Raw genomic sequence first — 20,971 nt, 5'->3', positions numbered from 1 at the left:
CTTTACATCTGTTTTGCAAACAAAAGCCTGCACAGTTGCAGACCATTGTTATGCAATGACAAACATCATAAATCACATGTCATAGAATGTCAAACAGGAAAATTAAGGGCAAGGAATTCACCCTCTCAAACCCCATGTTTATTTTAAGGATACAGTCCATACTAAATTCTATGAGTAATCCACAAGGTTAGCCACTCATCACCAAACTAAGCTTTAAATAAGTACATTACAATACCTCCACAGTTCAGCTACACCTGACCTTCTATAAAATGCTTCTGGTTTGGGTCAGCATGCTTTACTTTTGCTTCACAGTGGACAAGATTATGTATTTTGTGATTAAATGAACTATGGAATCCTGAAGTCATGTATCTGTATGCCTACTGGCATCTTTACAAATTTATTCAGGAATTGATTGAGATGTACCTTGAAAACAGCTAGTATTATGTCCCTGTAAGGCTTGAGAGTGCCGCTTTGAAATGTTAGTAGTATCATTAGTTACAAGTTTATTCTGTTTTACAACCTGGTTTAATCCACAGAGTGCTTATGCCATTTCATCTCCCATCTACATTTCCTCACTTTCCTTCCTTGTAGTCATATTAATCCTCTATAGTATTTCACCAAGCTAAGTAAACCAGTGCCTTCCCTTCTCACCGCGCCATCAGCTGTCTGTTCTGATCATTCCAGGAGCTACCTTCTACCCCATTCCACTTTGAACTTTCATTCTTAAACACAGAACTTCATTAGCTTTTCACATGGTATTAGAAATAACTGGCAAACAAGGTCTTTAATTCCTGATATTCATCATGCTGGAGCATGGTTTTCAGTACAGAATGTTTCTTTGTAATAAAATTATTTCATTTTGGGGCAGGTGGCAGTGGATGTCACTTATCTGTATTTCACCGAGGCTTTTGATTCTATCCTACAGTAGCCTTGCAATCAAATCAGTTATGTATCAAATGTGTGAAGAACAAGTAGTGGCTGGACCACGGGGCTCAAAGGGTGGATGTTACTGATGGTTAAGGACTGGAACAGGCTTCCCAAGGAGGCTACAGAATCTCCACCTTTAGAGACTTTCCAAGTTTGACTGAGCAAGGTCCTAATCCAACATGGACAAGTTGTTGCATTTAAGTCCTTCAGGTACAGGACAAGGCTTTCCAAATTCCAATACAGTCCAATACTGAAATTGCCAAATCACCCAAAATCGTAGCAATCTAAGTATTCTGCCCAGGATTCAAGTGCAGGCCTACCTATGTTGGCTTGTTACGTGCTTTATTTGTTCAACTCTCTTCACTATGCCATATCAGCATGCTGTTCCCTTGATACCCAAAGCTACTTTTTCAGGATCAGAAAGTGTTCCTGAAGGACCCTCTGTTCTCTCTGTAGTTATTTTCTGCTTCAAAAAGAATGCAGGAAGACAGAAGAGAAGCTAAACCTCTTATGGTTAACCTGGGAGCTGGTTAAAATAGACTGAAACAGATAATGTGTATAGCCAGGGGCTTAGTGTGCTTCAGGGCAAATATTATTCTGCTCAGGGACTTCGAACAGTCTACCACAGGACAAATCCAAGGGCTAATCAAGTTTGAAATTACATGGGATATAACCTTGGAGATCTAATACTAGCTGCTCTATTCATAATAGTAACATTGATGAGAAAACATGGGATGAGTCATATAGCTCTTACAGCATTTACTGCCTTTCATTTTGACCCTCCGCACCACAAATATATGAACTATCCACTTAGCAGAACACACAACGGCTTTGATATTTAATGCAGTAAGTCAAATTGTGGGTGTCACGGAGGCACCCCGAGGTTAGTTTAAGGGGCAACAGGGTCCAAAACAACTTCTATTAAACCGGTGAGAAACAGGGTTTTAGCACTCCAAAAGTGACTTAAATACAGGTTCGAATATCAGTTGAGGAAAATTACTAAGGGGCAGCAACTAATACAACAGGCGGTCCACAGTGTGCATGCACATGGTTTCACCCAAAACAATGCCAGAGCCGTCCCTGAGTCCCGGAGAAGTACACACTTGCCTAAACACGGTGCGGAATTCTTTTTAAAGAGATACACGTACTCGTAGTGAGTACGGAAAGTGTGCACTCGCGATTCCGCCAGGGTAAATTTATAATACACTCGCAATCCTGCGAGGGTTAATTTACTTACATGTGCAAATGTGCACGGAATATTACACATGCTTATGTGGAAGCATGGGAGGAAAATACACTCGCGATTGTGCGAGGAAATAATTGTAAGTACGCGTGCAAATGTGCACGGAAAGTTACACGTGCATATGTGCACAGAAGGAAAATACACCCGCAATTCTGCGAGGATTAATTTTATACGCGCTCATATGGAGCACGGAAAGTTATATGTGCATATGTGCACAAAAAGCATAAATATACTCGCAATCCTGCGAGAATTAACTTACTTCCGTGCCGGCAAGGCAAGCGGAGTCTCCATCCAGGGGAGGGGGGCTCTTGGCAGCAGCATCTTGCTCGTGCTCCGAGAGACCCGCGACAATGGGCCGAGTCTCGACGAGAATCCTGTTTTTATACTAGCTGATCAGATCTGACTGTAGGCATTCTAGAAGCTTCTCTGCACCCCCACACTGGCTGTGGGTGCCCCTGAAGCCTCCAAACATCCCCCACACTGGCCGCAGGCACCCAGCAGCTCAGTGGCCCCTGGGCACTCCCTTCTCCTAATGGCCCTGGCCAGGGTGCTCTGGGGCCAAACAAAAGAAGCTGTTAGCCTCAAGTAGCAGAGAGAGGGAGATGTGCCTACTCCTTCCATACTGAAGGAGGGAGGGGGAGAGAGGGGGGTTTGCATTCTGCCACAGTGGGTTTGCATGCTGATGATTCAATCAATCAAGAGGTTTAGGATTCTCCTTTTGAAGAAACTCATGTTTCTAAACCTTGTTTTTCTGAAATTATGTCAGAGTACACAACTCTATGCTGGCATGTGCATTGCCCAACACAGAAACTGAAATTCCTAATATGGAACTTATTTGACCTTCAATAATACACATGAAAACACAGTTACAATTGTTTAAATGTCCATGAAGGGCAGTTTGCAGGTGGTAACATATCAGCCCTGTCAGCCACTGGTCACATCAATCTGCTGTATGCAGCTGTAAACACCAGAACTGCTTGCAGCAATGAGGCAATTCTGCTGCCAGCTTAAGGACGCCAAGAGTGACCATCACACCCCCCCAGTGCATGGCTGATAACAGGCTGGTGTAATTGCTGCCCTCAGGCCAACACCGAAGTTTTCAGAGTTAACAAGTAGCTGAAACTCTCTCCTTAGAGAAAGGGAGTGTCTTATCAGAGCTGAACAGTGCTGCTGAAAGATAAGAATGGAGAAAGCATACTGGTATAAGTGGTTCTCTTCAACATATGGTATCTACACTCTCATGATTAACTGTGAATATGAAATTAGGAAAAAAAAAAAACAGCCAACCAAATAACAACAACAACGAATATTAAGAAAGAGAATGGAAGCTGAACAATTTTACTTTCAATCTTAATACATCTGTATAAAATCAGGTGAACTGCAAGCTTCATGAACATCGTTTCTTGAGTCAAAAAAGTTTCACTGCTAAAGTTACAGGATATATAATAGAAAAGCAAATAATGTAAATTTATCAGGCCATTTACAAAGCTATTCCAAAGTATCAGTCCAACTTGAATTCATGAGTAGATGAGGAGGGTGAAGAAAGGATGAAACCCTTCCTAAAGGCTGTAAATATCTTCCAATGAAAATAAAATGTGCATTTGTGAATTAAATGCTTTTATGAATATTTTAAGAGAAAACACTAACTTCACTTTCCAGACAAATTTAGTTCCCTCCCAAAACATGACGTACTGCTTGAGAGAAAGCAGTACTGAAGAAGCAGTGGTCTTCATCACAAATACCAGTATTTGGGACATATTGATTACATTGCAGTAATGCATTACTTCATGGGGTGTACGACATAAGATGAACAGTTATATAGTATAATTCTGAAAAAAACCCCACCCTAAGACTAATTTAATTTGATTCATTTTTAATGAGTGTGGCTGCAAAGACAACCATTTTCTGTCTCATGCATTTCAGCCAATTCAGGCCCTTGTCACTCTACTGGTGACAAGGAAGGGAAGGTCCAAGAGCAGAGGAGAGAGACTGGAGAATCACAGCAGCCCCTGCACTGGCTGGCACTGCAATTTTTGTCTCTTTTAAAACTGGCTGTTTCAGAACTGTGCTGCACACCAAGGTGTCTCCCAGAGAAGGGGCAGAAGAGCTGGGCACATTACACAACAGCAACATTCTCCAGGTGATCAGTGCTGCCCTCACAGCTTTGCAGGAAGAACTGTAAGTATCTGCCTCAAAGTGCTCTAAACCCACAGCAACTGTAACAAGCCACAATTAACATATAGTGCAGATAATTTACAGTATCTGAAATAACCAGATTTAATAAATGAACTTGAGGGAAAAAAGCAATCAAAGCCTGCAACATACAGTGTTACACCAAGTCTGGAACCCCTTATAACAAGCTGTTTTTTTTAATATGAGAAATCACTAATTTGAGAGACATTATAATGCCAGCAAGAGAGCTAAATTTAACATGGGCGAACATGAAACCTAGTTTAGAATGTTTGTCCAAAAAACGTAAGAATCGGAGTTATGAAAATTACTTTTTTAAAGAGGCAGGTCAGGCAACTTGACTCATCACAAGAATAAAAGATCTGTGGCAGGATTACCAGTAAAACCCAGCTGTCTAGGCCCAGTTGATCTACCGTACGAAATAACTTCAGGAAGTTTCAGCACTATCAAGCAGAGAAACTTGAGGTTCAGTTGCCGAAACCACAGCACCTGGTGCCTGAGCTCAAGCTGCCACCCCAGGAGGAGGCAGGCTGACCAGGTCACAGCTCCATCCTGACACCGCCAGGCAGAGATCCTCTCTGCTATGACAAAGCCCTACACATGCTTAGAAGTAGGTAACTGAATGAAAGCTCAATATGGAAATACTTGTCTCTTTTTCATCAGAAATAGGATCAACTAAGGGTAAACTTCAGATTGCACAGACCATTAAAAACAAAGAGAAAATACAAGCCTCTACTACTCAATTGTTTTCTTTCAACTTACAATCAGCCTTTTCAAATGTTCATCTGCTACTGTACTTTGTATTTGTAGTGAGGACCAATATTTCACAATAATTAAAAATGTAGACAATGTAACACCTAATAATTGAATGGAAGATAAGGTCAAGGTATGATGCATAAACCCCCTAATTACCTAGGACAGTGGGTATGGCAAGTATCTTTCCAACAAGGAAAGGTTCTAGGCTTTGTGATCACTGTAAGGAAGTACTGGTTTACACTCTGCTTTTTTATTTTTATTTAAACTCGGATCATCAGTTCACTCCTTATTACTTCAAAACAAAACTTGGTATGTAAAAGTGACTTCAAAAAAATTTTGTAGTTGTATTATTGGATTGATGCAACCTTGCAGTTCTGACAGGGATGAAGTACTAAACTCTCATCTTCCACACTTAAGGCTCTATTGTATCTCCGTAACAGCCAAATAACTACAGCCATGAGCTTACTAACTACAGTTAACCAGTAAATTAAGAACCTCAAAAATTGTGCAAGTCTCAAATCATTCAAGCTATTAAAATCAACATCAATTTAATTCCCTTTGCCTACTATCTTAAGAACATAAAAGCCAAAGATAAGTTTCCATTGGTTTTGTCCCCTTTGGCTATGCTGCTTTGCTGAGCCTTGATAGGCATCTGGGGCAGGCCAAGCATTCCTACAGAAGGCAATCCACCTTTTGTTCTCCCATTGTCTGATGTCTTTTGTCTAAAGTGCTTTGACAGAAAGAATGGTTGCCTGAATTTTTGACATTCCAGAAACTTATTGGCATCTCTTTTGTTGCAGTACAATAAAGAGACAGAGTAAATACTAAACAGATTTACTAAAAGAGTGGGAAGCCAACACTACTGGCTTTTTGAAGAGGAGCATAATGCTTTGGTAAGTCACCAAAGTTTTGATCTGTTACCCTGACGAGTATCAAACCACTATAATGCTCAGCCCAAACTTACTCTTATCACTGTGAAAATAACAAAGGTCTTGCAAGTAAAATCATCCAGGGTGACTTAGTTGCTTCAAGCAAGCATTCTTGTTTTATTGTATCATCCAGCAACTATGTTAATTTCATGTGAGCTGGGTTTTCATGCAAATTTCAGAACAGCACTAACAAAACATTTAGTCAAAGACCTGTACTTCATATATGCTGCCAGTCTCTTTAATATGATTCCCACTTTGTCTTGCACAACACAAAAGTAATGGTTCCAACAGCACTTTGCTCTTTTCTGTACGGTTACACTTGCACATCAACTTTATGGTCATTCAATGGAGGAAAAAAACCTTCAAGAACAGAACATGTCGTGTCAACATAGAAACAAGTTAAAAATATTCCCATCTGTAGATACTCACACACCCCTTTTTCTTATTTGTTTTATTAATTAAAAAAAGCCCTGTTCTCTACTTGTCTCACATAAAAGAAAGTTCTCATACAATTTTCTTCAGTTGAAATTCTCCTTATGAGTTGATGACTATTGCTTTCAGCAGCATAGTTGGACTGGCTAAAATAAAGTGTTGGTCTTAAGGGAAATAGTTATAACAAGAGATAAGAGTACTTTTTAAATTAACTGGGCAAGATACAGCTACATATATGTATATATATATAATAACAATTCTTGGTAAACCTCAGATACCTTTTACACTGCTACAGGGTATGCTCAAATTACAGTTGAGTTAATTTAGGAATTACATCTCCATTCTACAATTCATTGCCAGAGAGAAAAATTAAGAGCCTATTATTTCAAAAACATTTTTAGTTATAAACACACATTTACAAAAACAGTTGTTGCCATATAACACTTCGATATCCTGCAAGTAACCTGGCTACAAATAAAGATCAGAATAAAAACCAGAGTCAATAGCACCTCCAAAAGAATATGAACCAAAACCCAGAGACCTGTAACTCTTAAAAAGGCAGTAAAAAGCCTGTCACAGGCAGAGTCTGAATGAAAAACATCTGCCAAATCTACCAGCTGGTAAAAGCACAACAACCAACATAGTCAAGATCACTTCCTCCCTATCCACAAGATGTTACCGTTCTGCAAGTCTCACTGAGAACCATTTCCTTACATACTACTACAAATTTGAGTATTTTTGGGGAAAACACTGAAAAAAAAAAACCCACTACAGTTACCTTCATATATATAATAAACTGTAAAAACAGTGGTATTTGTCCCCTCTTCATTATAAATGTGAGAGTGGGAGTACAGCATACTCATGTCCAACAATTTAGAAGTAATATCAGACCTTCATATAGTTGAAAGACTTCTGAGAAGGCATAATGGTAGCTCAGGAGATTTACATTTTCCTAATTAAATGCCAGTGCAAACTACTGTATATGGCATTTAGCTATAAATCACATTTTGTTGAAAAAATGCATTGTTCCAAAGCAAAAAAATAACACCCACCCTAAAACTGCTGAACCTCCTAATGCTCAAAGTAGTTTGTTATCTAACGCCACTGGCATTTCAGCCATTAGGTTATGCACCCAGAAGTAATGAAAATTTGCAATTTCGCATCCTGTTTACACATCCAAAATTTAAACTTCCAGAAACTGCCTCTGCACCTTAACATCACACGAATGCAGTAACAGAAATGAATATGCTACACTGACAATTACCAGAGCGTATTTATGATTAACTGGCTGGTGCTTTCTTCCCTTCTTCCCATAGAGACGAGACATTTCCCTTCTAAAAATAAAATGAGACTGAAAAAAGAAAACAAAAAATATCACCCAAGGCTGTCTGAAAGCATTCTCTGTACCTGCTGTCAGCTCCAGGCACAGGCAGAGCCCCACGACAGTGACAGGATAGTTTGCTGGATGCAGACATTTGACTGACACGTCCGGGAACAAATGAACGCGTGTACAGGAGGGGGATGTATCGCAAATGATGACGGTACAGGAGGAGAAACGTTTCCTGTATTCAAGTGTGGTTGCAGAGCACTAGATTGTTGAAAAGGCTAAAATATTTAAAGACACAGAACTTAATTTTTCTTACACAACAAATTAAAAAAAAAAAAAAAAACCCACACACAAAAAACCAAAACCCAAAACCAAAACCCACAAGACCAAGGAACATTCTCAACATTCTTTATATTCTTTTACACTAGAATTGTTTATAAACAAGTTCTAACAGTAACAAATAAGTACTCAATACTGAAATAGTTTGTCTTATGATGACAAGTGTGTATACAAACCCTGTCAATTACTTTTAGGGTCCAGAAGTGGTTAAAAAAAAAAAAAAACAGTCAGTAAAGTTTAGAAGGTTGTGTGTTGCTTGTTTGGTTGTGGGGTGTGTGTGTGTGTGTGTGTGTGTGTGTGTGTGTGTGCACGCATTTTGTTTTTTAAAATGTTTTAAAGCATTCAGTAACTGTTAACATTGCAGCATTTTCAGTTTTGTTCGCTCAAAGAAGAAAATTAATCCTTTTGTCTACAAGCTAAAGCTGCTGTATGGGTTAAATACTAGTCCCAGTATTTTTGGAATCATGATTACTTTATTTTCTCTTAAGGAAGGATGTTTATTTTAACAGCCGTGTACAACAGTAACAGGCACAGTAACCCCTTAACAATTCCCCTGTAGCAGCACTTGCAGGCTCCCCCCGCACTGCCCTTCCTCCAAAAGCCCCCAGTGCTGGAGCCCTGGGTCCAAGTGCTAAGTGGGGCCGGGCAGCAGCACAACAACATTCCAACATGCTGCAGTGTGACCTAAAAGCCACGAAAACCAGCCCCAGAACTTGTATTTAACTCTGCTGCAGACTGTGCACTGGAACGCCTTACCTTGCACTAATATCTAACTCAAAGTAATTCAGATGGACAAAATGTTTCTCTTTTCAGTAAAAGCTTTCTCTGGAGCTGGTAACTACAAAAATCCATTTGTTCCAACTTATAGTACAAAAACTACCCAGGTGGCAAGTAAGAACATTTTTATCATTAGTACATTGAAAGCTGGGATTTAGGAAACTCAAATATGCAATAGTACACTAGATAGTCAAATGGTGTAAGATTCAAACAATGAACTGTATGCCCATTTATTTCACAGAAGCAACTGGGTTGGAAAAGACCTCAGAGACCGAGTCCAACCCTTGGTCCAACTCTAGTCCATTTACTAGATCATGGCACTAAGTGCCATGTCCAATCTCAGTTTAAAAACCTCCAGGGACGGTGAGTCCACCACCTCCCTGGGCAGCCATTCCAATGCCTGACCACTCTCTCTGTAAAGAAGTCCTTTCTAATATCCAGCCTAAATTTCCCTTGGCAGAGTTTAAGCCCATGCCCCCTTGTCCTGTTGCTAACTGCCTGGGAGAAGAGACCAATCCCCACCTGGCTATAACTTCCCTTCAGGTAGTTATAGAGAGTGATGAGGTCACCTCTAAGCCTCCTCTTCTCTAGACTAAACAACCCCAGCTCCCTCAGCCTCTTTCATTTGTTTGTTTGTTTTTTTTTAAATAAGCAAGCTAATACTGAAGTAAAACAAGACAAAAAAAAATAGACAGCCTTAAAACTGTTTAAAATGAGACAATTACAACCAATATAACAACAACAAAAAACTCCAAATAAAACAAACCACAAAAAAAAACCCGCCAAAACACCACCACCACACACACACACTTACACAAAACCTAAAAACACACCAAAAACCAAGCTATTACCTTCCCTCCACCCACCTCCTCAAGTCTGGCACATTTTAAAAGGAATGGAGAGTATGCAAAAAAACTACTGTAAGGAACATTTAGCAAAGAACTGTTGTTTTTACATAACTGAGGACCTGGCGCCTGACCCCAGCAAGGGAAGGACCGAGAGACATTGTACTATGGATTATTAATGTAATACACAGTTTCTTCCCGGAATACAGACTGACACCTGTATACATACTGATACCTGTATTTACAAATTCATTTAGAGGGGAAGGACTGAGAGACATTGGACTATGAATTCTTAATGTAATACACAGTCTCTTCCTGGAATATGTACTGACACCTGTATAGATAAGTTAATTTAGGGGGAAGTGTAGCCAAAGTACCAGGAATCCATATCTTAAATAGACTGATAAGGGGAAGGGTTTTGTGTGCATCGGGATAGTCTGTAAACCCTGCAGTACCCAACCAATGGGGAACAGTGAAGGGAAACTGCAGCTGGGATTTTGGGGAGATATAAGCAGGGGCTTCTTGCCCTATTAGGTGTGCCTGCCTTTAGGTAGAACACCCAGTCTTGCAAAATAGTTATTAAAATATGCTTTGCCAAGAGATCCTGCCTGGGCCTATTATATTTGCAAAAGAATTGTTTCCTACAACTATTTCAAACCACCTCTGGACATGCAACTTCTAAGCCAAAAAGCAAAACGTAGCCACACAAGTAACTCCCCCACAGCCTACTTCAGCAGCCTCCATTGTCCTCCATTTTCCCCCCACAGAAAAAAACCCAAATTCCTTCCTAACACAAGCCAACACACTGTTTCTCCAAAGCTGGGAGAGGAAGAAAAGAACCCGAGTCATGACACATTTACAACATGGATGTTCCTACCTTCTCTCTATATAAACTGGCTCCTCCCACAGCTCCTCAAAAGGATTTTAAAGAGAGAAATAAATTTCTTTGTTAGGAGAGCCTACACACCATCATCAAACAGTGCGGTCCTAAAAGTGGCAAACCTCCCCCCAACCCCGAACAGTGTTTTTTCAAAACTGGTGTAAGGTCCATTTCTATCAGGCAGAGAAAGCAGCCCACACAAGACGCTTGACCCCAAGAGCATCCCCTAATTAAAGACAAAAAAATAAACCGCTCTCTTACTCTTTTGTGCATTTGTGGGTTATATTAGCAATTTGTTAATTTGAATCAGAACCTCACATCTTGTTGCTAATTAATATATGTCTTGCCATAAAAGTTCTTAATTAAAAACATTCTAGAGAGGAGTCATCGGCTCAGACACGGCATCCGTGCAGAACAGCACCACACGCTTGACAGCATCCACCTATTTGCTACCTAGACAACAGAGCAAAACAAAACATACCTAATTACACTGAATTGTCATCTTGTTATCATCATTGTTAGTTTGTAACCAGGCTAAACATCTCCACACAATCAAGGTTCAAGGCAGAAGCACATAGTCCTTTCAACAACTGTTATTCATGATTTTTTTTTTTCCAAATTAACTGATCTGTCTTAAATATTAAAAATAAAAAAAAAATAAAAAGCAGAAAAAAAGAATGATGACAACAAATACAGGTACAACTTATTAATGTCTTATTTTGACTCCAAATCAATTTGCCATACCAGATTTAAGTTCTCAGCTGACAAAATCTCAACCTGGAAACAGGACAGCAAGTTCGATAGTTCTCCGTCAACTGGTGTAGCAAAGACTGGACACTGGGTGTGAAAGAACATGTTTGCAGTTTGATTAAATAGCATTATTCTGTTTCACCTGGTAGCTAACACAATGTTCTGATTCCACAGCAACAGAAAAGTTGTAATGTTGAATTCCACAATCCCTATATTTAATATGTTGTTTGACCAATATTAAATTAGTAAAAAGTAATTTATTTCCCCTGCTCCTTCCTTCTCACTCAGTTTATTTAGATCTCGCTGTTGATTCCATAAGAAGCAGCTGTGTTAATGACCAGGTTTTGTGATTAAAAAAACCCACAAAAGTTATCCACTGAAAATAAGCATCCCCAAGCAACTCCTGAGAAGAATGTATGAAGCATATGTATAAAATGATTGTTCCCAGAATTTAATAACTAATTCCAGAAGCAGCCCTGAAAAATTGAGAAAAACACATAAATCACAGGAACCAGATTGTGTAAGTTGGAGTGCCTCAGTGCAATTCTTAAGTCATTTGCATTTTTGACTGACGAGAAGGAAGCTTTTTATGCTGTCCTACTGGTTTGCCTGGGAACAAACAAATCAATAAGCAATGACATTAGTTTCGTCTTCAGTAGCCTATTTACTTGTTAGGATGTATTTTTAAAGATATGAGATTGTTATTTAATTACATCTAAGAGGCATGCTTCACAGATTGCAATAAAATCCCATCGCCAAGGAGTCAAAAAAACCCTCTGAAAGTTGCCTCAAGTAGTGTTTAAAATAGTACAATTTCAATACACATTAGTACAGTATGACAGAAAATAACTCTAGAATTATAAACTCTGGTATTGTCTCATATTTTTAAATTTAGAACAGCATTTTACAAGCTCTGGTAAGAGTTTTACATTCTTTATGTTTACTCCTTATATTTTAGTTTTAGGATATAAGTTGCCAAGAACTTCAACATTAGGAAGACACCTAATATAGATGCTCAGGCCACCTGAATTGTCATCTTTGCAAGAAATCCACTAGGTGAAAGGCAGTTTCTTATTTTGATGATATAAGGTATACTATTTAGTCTTCTAGAATAATTGGATCATTGTAAAAATTGTTGCAGGTGAAGCTAACATGGGATTACAGTTAACTGAGGTTTGATCACTTCCCTCTTTCCCACTACAAGAAAAGCACTGAACAGTACAAAGGCAGCTCCTGTGGCAGCCAGTACAACATGGCAACGTTTCCATAAGAAAGGAAGTCTAATTTCAGAAGTCATCCTTTGTTTCCTTTCAACAGTTTAGGGGAAGGGGGCGGGGAGGAGAAGAGCACAGCATTTTTCCATCCACAAAATTTTCCTTGGGATTTTCCAAGGTACCCTGAAAGCCATTAAGAGTCTCAAAAGCATAAGATTTTTAGTTGGATGGTTCTGCTTCGACTCCTAGCAGAGGGATTGCCCCAGTTCTCTCTACTAGATAACATGAAATAACCATCAACTACAATTCCACATTCATTATTTCAACTACAGGACAGTTTCAAGTAGTGAAAACATCAGAATTTTCACTTAAAAGTTATGAATACATTTGAAATAGATTAAGTAGAGAAAATAAATAGAGCAGAGCAAGAAATTCTCCCTGCATGAAGTTGAGCCAGTGCACAATATTTGCACAAGCTAATTGCAAAAGCGAGAATGGAAGTTACCAGTGTCTACAAAAGGCATTGTCTTGTGTTAATGGGCACCAGAAGCTGTTCCTTCAATCACAAAAATTAATTTAACAGAAACATTTTTAACTATTGCACATGACTGCTGAAATTCAAGAGATTCTCACCCTACAGTACAAGAGCAAAGTCTACTAAACGTGCTTGGTAATATACAGCAACACAGGCACAGTGACACATCCCATTTCTTAAAAGACAACGCATGACGTAAAAACCAAACAATGATCTAGCTTGCATATCCAATATACTAACATAAAGAGATCACCTTTCAATAAACATATCAGAAAAATATTCTCATTTGGGGACTGTTAATGTGATGCATCTCTACACATTGTGTGCCGTGTTGAATTCAAGAAGCCTGCAACTCCCAGGCTTCCCCTCTCTCTGCTGATGCGGTGTCATCCAGCTTGTTGTACAGCGTTATGCTCATACCACTGTGTACGACACAACAAGCAGCTGTTTCACCAGCATCCGAGCACCGAGGTGCAGAGAACTGAAGCAAACCTATAGAAAAAACACTATTAAGAATACAAAAACTTAATACTGAAACTGAAATCCCTGGTTTAACACAGAAACTACAGTCCAGATCCAATAAAGAACTTGAGCACCTATGTCCAGTACTCCAATCTTGAAAATCCTTCTTCAGTTGTTACCTGGACCACTGTTTTGCTCCTCATGTTTTTACAAACAGAATTTCTAGACACTCCAGAAGTCATTTTTTTCTAATGTTAAAATGTTTAGTGTCTAACTCAAACACCACTTCAGGAAAACAAAATGTCATTTGCAACCAATGGCTTGATCTTGTAAACAGTTTTGAACCATGTCTAAAGTTCCAACTAAAATTCATTTTGACAAGTGGGTTACTACAGAGCACTGCTTTCCAGAAGTGTTGTATCCATAGTATCTACAGAAATTTAATACACAAAACCAAAGGTAATGATTATGAAATCCAAGTTCAGCACACGATCCAGTGAATCTGGGAAAAATTGTTTGCAAATATCTACCAACTCACATCTCATTTTGAAAGTTAACTTCTAGACAGCTTTCAATCAAACTGATTTTCTGTATTTTCCAAATAATTGAAATGATAATGGAAACAATAAAACAGGTTAGCTTCAAACTAATTTAGACCAGCTTGCAGGTCCCAAGACAAGAGATTTCCTGTTTTCAAATATCTTGTGAATGAGTATTTAGTTTCATGTGGAACTGAAGTATGACTCAATACTGAATAACAGCAATAAGTAAGATCAAATGACAAGGGGAGGTAGGGGGGAAGGAAAAATCAGCACTTTAAATGATTAAGAATTATTATAGCAGAGAGCAATTCTTCTGTTTCCATAACAGGTTGAAATAGGAACTTATTTCCTTAACTGATTTCTTCACAAGTACCCAAGATGAAATGTCTTTAACGCCCCTGAAATATTTAGCTGTGGCCATACTAATTATATTTTTTTGCATCAGTACTTTGTCTGATGACCCAAGATCTGATCCACCAGCATAAATCCTGTATTTCCAATATTGTGTGGTGACAAAAACACGTAACAGGTGTGGTACCTCAACATTGATATTGTTTTCCCACTCCCTATCAGAAAAGTTAACTACAAACAGAACAGATCAAGTTGATATTCTTCAACGAATATCATTAACTTCGAGAATTAGCTTCTCAGACCAACAGATGAAATATTAAATAAGCAAATTAAGGTATTCTGATCTCTGTAATTTATTTCCCTTCTCTCCCTTCCAGCCCCAAGAGACCAACTAGTCCTTTAGTTAGATACAAATAGAAGGTACAAAAATGTTACATAAAACTCACACAGGAAAGCGCAAATAATTTCATTTCTCCTTTATGCACTAGTGTTTCTTATGCAAACAGTAATTTCCAAAGTTGTTAGAACACAGCAATTTCCTTTGTATCTAGCATTATTAAAACTGCAATAATCTTGCTTAAGAAATTAGTTTCAGTTGTCCTCCCTCCCCAGATATGATAAACTGAACCTCTCAAGATTTTAATGGATTATTTACATGCACATGCCAACTTCTACAGAAAAATATTTGCGCTTATCAGCACATGTTATGTGTATGCAAGTTCAGTGGAAAGTTGATTTACCTCATTTAACTCTATACTAGTTCCCTGATATTGTTAATGGTATTTTACATTAGTACTTGTTTCTCCTGTCTTTTTCCTCCAATGATAAACTTCAAAATGCAACCTGCCACTTTGTATCACAACAGTAGTGGAAACAAGCCCAATGCGTTAACAGTAGAATAACAGGATCATTTGAATTTCTGGGATTATTGAATCACAGAGACACTACTTCTCACCCCCTTGTCACTCCAGCCCCCCCCCCTTTTTTTTTTAAAAGTGCAGATATTTACTGAAACTAAGAAAGTTAAAGAATACACGAGAAAGGTTACAGAAATCATGCATACTGGGCAGTACTACTTGTAATTTTTCTTCAAGTTGTTCTATGACCAAGTGTGGTTCATAACTGATTTTTTTTTTTTTTAAGTATACAATGCATATGTGTCCTGGTTTTGTTCAAAACAAGACCAGTTTTGGTGATTTTTCCTTTCAGCTAAGTGCCTTCTAAGTAACCGCACTTTTCTGAATTTTTTGCATGCATGTTTTTCTTGGATACTGTGCATGGTGCTGATATTGCCAAGGTCAAGATCAAAGGAATGTTGAAGAAGGCTCATGTTTAGATTTATTGCTATGGCAGCCAAGAATTCCACACATTCCATAATTGAGAGGGGCATGTTTGCAGAGGGGCAGACATAACAGGTGACAAAAACTGACCAGCGGAGAATTCCACCCCATAATTGTCATACCCCCTATATAAGATAGAGATCATGAGGGTCTGTCTGTCTTCGACTATAGCCAGCACCTGAAGAGGACCCTCTCTGCACGCCTGTGACACTTGGCCCGAGGCCCTGCAATCCCTGCATCCAGTTTCTGGTTTGCTGTGAAGTCCCACCCATGACTTTTGGTGCCTGCCCTGCAGCTGCTGGAGCTGCCAGCTCCGCACACCCAGCTCCGCTCGCTGCTGGAGTGACATCAACTCCATATCGAACATTCAACATTGGTTTTGTGTACTTAGTATATATATTCTCTATTAGTGGCATTAGTAAAACCCTTTAAAACCTTCCAACTTGAGGTCTAAGTCTCCCTTCCTTCCTTATCTTCCCTATCATCTTCCTGATCTAAAAGAGAGGGTGGAGGGAAGGTGAGGGTGTAACAGTGTCCTTAATGCTCCAAATCTGTGGTACTAATTGGCACCACAATGATGTTAATGAATCAGTAGCTAACAAACAAGGACCTTAATACCATGTCATTAATTTCCATACACACCACTATACAAAAAACTTCTACTTAATGACCAAGTACTGATGGAAGTTGTCTTGGACGCACCGCACTGGCCGTTTTTAGTTGCAAGTACAGAATATGTTTTGGAAAAAGTGTCTGTTTATCAACACATAGGTTTCTAAACAATATGAATTATTTGTGCTAACACATAATGAAAGCCATTAACGCTTGAACTCATACACGCTAAGTAAAACAAAGATTACCACAATAAATATCTCTACAGCCCCAAGACTCAGTACAGACAGCAAAAATAAACAAACAAAAACCCCACAAACCCAGAACCAACCCAAAACACCCTCTTCCTTGATGTATGCCCATTCACTTAGGTACAAGAAGGTAAAAGAGATATTTGAGGAAAATGGATGGGTATAACACTGTCAAGACCCTAGCAGCAGTTTCATTTCTTAAATAATATATAAAAATAAAATTGTCCATTTCTAGGGGACACAAGAGACAAGTTTTTATGATGAACTGATTTAAGTGAAAAAGTATCCTTTTTAGAGAGCTTTGCCAATGGGAAAGGCAGAGGCCTCTCAGGGAGGCAGATACAGAGGAAGATGATCAGCAACAGGAGATACAAAGTACCTCACACAGACTTGCTTTTAAACTCTAAGTAACTGACGGCTATAAATTTGTCACCTTTACTAATGGTAGTGTTAGACAGTAGTAGATTCATGGTTATTTCTAATAATTCAGTTAAGTGTGTAGCATATAATACAAAAAGAGTCAGCTAAAGGATTCCCTGTTTTTTTTTTTCTTTTCGGACACTTTATACAGTGCAGTATTTGATCAAACCAGCATTTAATATGTTGGCAGGAGTCTTGATCTCCTTGCCAGCTGAGGTTACATATACTGGATTACTTCAGCGAAAAGGCTGATAGGAAGTAAACTACTCTGTATACAGGCAAAAGAAGAAAGCAAAAGCAGATGAAAAATTGGAGCAAGTAGAGAGTAAGAGTTCAGTCCTATCCATGGATACACTTAAACTTATAAACCAACCTCTACTACTTGTTTCATATGTTACTGATCATTGATTTGCTTGTTCATTCCTGTAATAACTTTTCCACAAAAAATAAAAAAGGTACAGTACTTCCTTACAGTCCTTGATAAAAAGCTGCAGCTGAATGTGTTAATACAGGATTATCCAAGAAGCAAAAGCTGTCTCAGAGCACCACACCTGGGTTACGCATAACTCCTCTTCCCTGTTTCTCCAGTTTTTAAGATCCTGGACAACAGTAGCAGGGAGAACACTTTTTGGAAAAGACAGCTACTCCATTAGCATCCTCTTTTGGTAGATCAACAGTACTTTGTGATGCTTTTGTACATCAAGAATTGACTTTCTATTTCCTTTCCCACCTGGAGTTTTCCCATCGCTGTTCTGAAGCAGGCAGCCTATTTTTCATCCCAATACCCACAAAAGGCTTTAAACGATACTGCTCACCTGCTATCTTAGATTACACCTGGATCAAGAGCTGACAAAGAAAAAGCTTATTGGGTTGAAGGAAGTGCATTGATTGAAAATAATTGCTGAAGTTCAATGGGAATAATGGGTATGACAACAACAGCTACAATTCCCTGTACGTACTGATACTTCCTAGCATGTATATTAAAAGCCACTAAAATGCAGTTTTATGTAATGACAGGTTGAACCATCTGGTACTGTCAAACATTTCTGATTAAAAGGTTAGTTTTTAACAGCTTTCAGATTTGTGCTAGAAGTCAGTCATAAGAAGTCACATTACTCAGGTTAAAATGCACATTAAGATGACATTAGCATATTTCTTGTACTTGCATAACACCTTTTAAAAAGGTCACAGATCTCACTAATAACACTGACTTCTGAATCCACAAAATATAATTTTATAATCTTATGAGATTTTCAAATGACACATATAGAAATAACAATATTTTTGAAATGTTTTCTACCATTGTTTCTAGAGGAGACTTAAGTAAAGGCTTAAGGCATAACTTCATTCTGTAGTAAATAACTTACAGATTTTAATACATGTAGGAAGAGGACTGCCTTCACTATCTTCAGAGTTAACTCCTAAAACAATACTTACTTCTGTAGAAAACTTTTTCGGATTATTTTCTGTAGAAATTTTTTATGTAATTACATTGAAGGTGCAAAGTTACTGAAAAGCTCATTAGAAGAGACATACTGTGTCTTAAACCAGAACACTGATTACTTGCCACTGATCCCTGTGTTCCGAAAGGGCAAGTTTCAAAACATCAAATACTTGTAAGAGCTCTGAGCAAGAGTCAACACGAAAATACAGTGCTAGTAACAACAGTCGAGCAATATATATGCTGTAAATACAAAGATTCGAATGACATGCTTTTGTGATACTAATTTCAATGTCTTAAAGCAAAAATGCTCCATGGAAAAATCACTGAACTGCAGAGATAGCGTTTTGTAACCACCGCCTAATACTTCAGCTGAGTTTGAAGTCAGACTTCCACTATGATTCTAAGTTTTGAAGCTAAGAAAACTATCACCTGTAATTAGACTATTGCAGATTTTTAATTTTTTTCCCCACTGTACATAAAACACAAGTATAGACTTCATAAATTCTCCATTGCAGGGCAGGGGGAACTAAACAAGACGAAAAAATTACCAGTCTTACAGAGATGGCAATTGCTGCCCTGAGACTTAAGTTAAATAGCACTGATATGATATTTCTACAAAATATGTGACAAGAATCAAACTTTTGACTGACACTTGAATGCACAAGACTACAAGTGCTTTAGCTGTATGTAGACTACAAAACAAAACTATGTAGACATGTAAAGATGTGTCCATAGAAACACAGTGGACACAGATTCACATGAGAGAAACATGTTTGTTATAAAAAAAAAGAGATAGTTCCCATTACAGTATATTACTAAACCCATGCAACAACATCTTAATGTACGAAGAAGTTATAACTGAGAAGTTAATTACTGGATTATTGGAAAAACATGTCATTATTAAATTAATTTTCCTTTTTTACTGTCTCATCCCTGTTTGGAGACTTACCAATATGAATTCAATAATCTAGATACAGGAATTAAAAATATCTGAAAACTGACAGATTAAATGACTGGAAACAGTCTGCTTCAAAGTTGCAACTTCTTTGCTGTTCCCCCACATTTCTTTCAACTCTGAGTTTTAAGTTACAATTTGCTCCATACAAAAATGACTTGTAATTGTGAAATGTTGCCCTGAATTAATGTTAGAGCAAAGCATTAGGATGGCATAAATTAAGCAATCATGATCATAGTAAGCAGACTAATAAAGCCATTGTTTTGTTTTTCTTGTTGGAAATCATTTAACACTATTTTGATTATATTCCTATGAAAGTATTAAAACAAACAAACAAAAAAATCTTTTTACACTGCTCTTCCTTACCTCCCACTCTTTAGCAGCATCTTCAATAGCAGATTCTTCACTAGTTTCAGGCTCTTCCTTCTTTTTTACCACTATAAATCCAGGTTCCCGAAGAGATTCTCCAGTATCTTCTGCATATATCTCTGGACTCCACTGGATGAAGAAGACATACAAGTGATCTGTCCTAGAGAAGTCGAGTAAAGACATGGAAAATAAAGATAAGGTAAGTTGGTGATCCTTTGGATCATGCCTAATAATTAGGAAGTATTTAAGGTTAAAATGAAAATACTTACTATTTCATGTTTTATTAGATGTTAGACACATTTGAAAAAAGCTAGTTAGTATTTTCTTTCCTTAATTGTATGAAACTGACACTGGAGGAAAAACAGGGAACAAGTTGGCAATTGAGCCACTGTGTTTTCATATACAAGTACAGTCCTTCAACCACTTCTGTCCTGTTGCAAACCTTCGCTTACAACTGATATAACTTCTAAAATAAAACACTAAGTTCTTTTATTTAAAAAGAGTTAAAAAATAAAAAACAAAATTTTAAAATGCCAGCATGTCTTTTTTCCCTACCCCCGAAAAACAGCTGAACACTCCCAAGACATGCAACCAAAATTATACAGACTGTGAAAATTGCTAGAGATATGAGGAAATAAGACTGGAAGCGTGCACATAATACAGCCAGGTCATAAACTACAGAACTACAGAACACTTGTACTGCTGTAAGTACCAAGATTCAAAGTTACCTACTTTTAAGTTACCTGCCACAAATGGCATGGTTCTCCAGTCTGGAAGAACAAAATGCCCAAATTCCCAGAAGAAAATTATTTACAGCCCTAACAGATGTCTGTCTATGCTGTTTAAGCAATTTCTGTAGGTGCACAGATAGATGGAGCATGCAGTAAACCCACCAGTATCTCTTCACCATGGAGAAGACAGCTTCAGAGCTAGAGCTTTATAGCTCTGGTCACCAAGAGTGAATATTCCTTATGTCCCTCTTCAAAGATATTTGCTCTCGTTAATCTGCATACTAGATTTGCACATGAAGAACAATATTTGCATTTTTTTCTCCCCCTCTCCTTACTAAATCCCTGAAAAC

At 38.2% G+C, this 20,971-nt stretch overlaps 1 protein-coding gene across 16 annotated transcripts in view; it reads right to left on the bottom strand.

Moving 5' to 3' along the window:
* OXR1 (oxidation resistance 1) overlaps positions 1 to 20,971 on the bottom strand; it is a 286,476-nt gene that overhangs the window by 15,714 nt on the left and 249,791 nt on the right. For 14 of the 16 annotated variants that reach the window (XM_065054243.1, XM_065054240.1, XM_065054247.1 and 11 more), the window contains one exon: positions 19,888 to 20,050. In XM_065054243.1, coding sequence (XP_064910315.1) covers positions 19,888 to 20,050 — 163 coding nt within the window. Of the gene's footprint in view, positions 1 to 7,741; positions 7,929 to 19,887; positions 20,051 to 20,971 lie in introns of those variants that run through there. The other 2 variants (XM_013369732.3, XM_013369735.3) reach the window with 2 other exon arrangements.

Source organism: Columba livia, chromosome 2, assembly GCF_036013475.1.
Source record: "Columba livia isolate bColLiv1 breed racing homer chromosome 2, bColLiv1.pat.W.v2, whole genome shotgun sequence".
Classification (NCBI taxonomy): Eukaryota; Metazoa; Chordata; class Aves; order Columbiformes; family Columbidae; genus Columba; species Columba livia.
The sequence above is the reverse complement of the archived record's forward strand: the minus strand, read 5'-3'. Positions and strand labels throughout refer to the sequence as shown.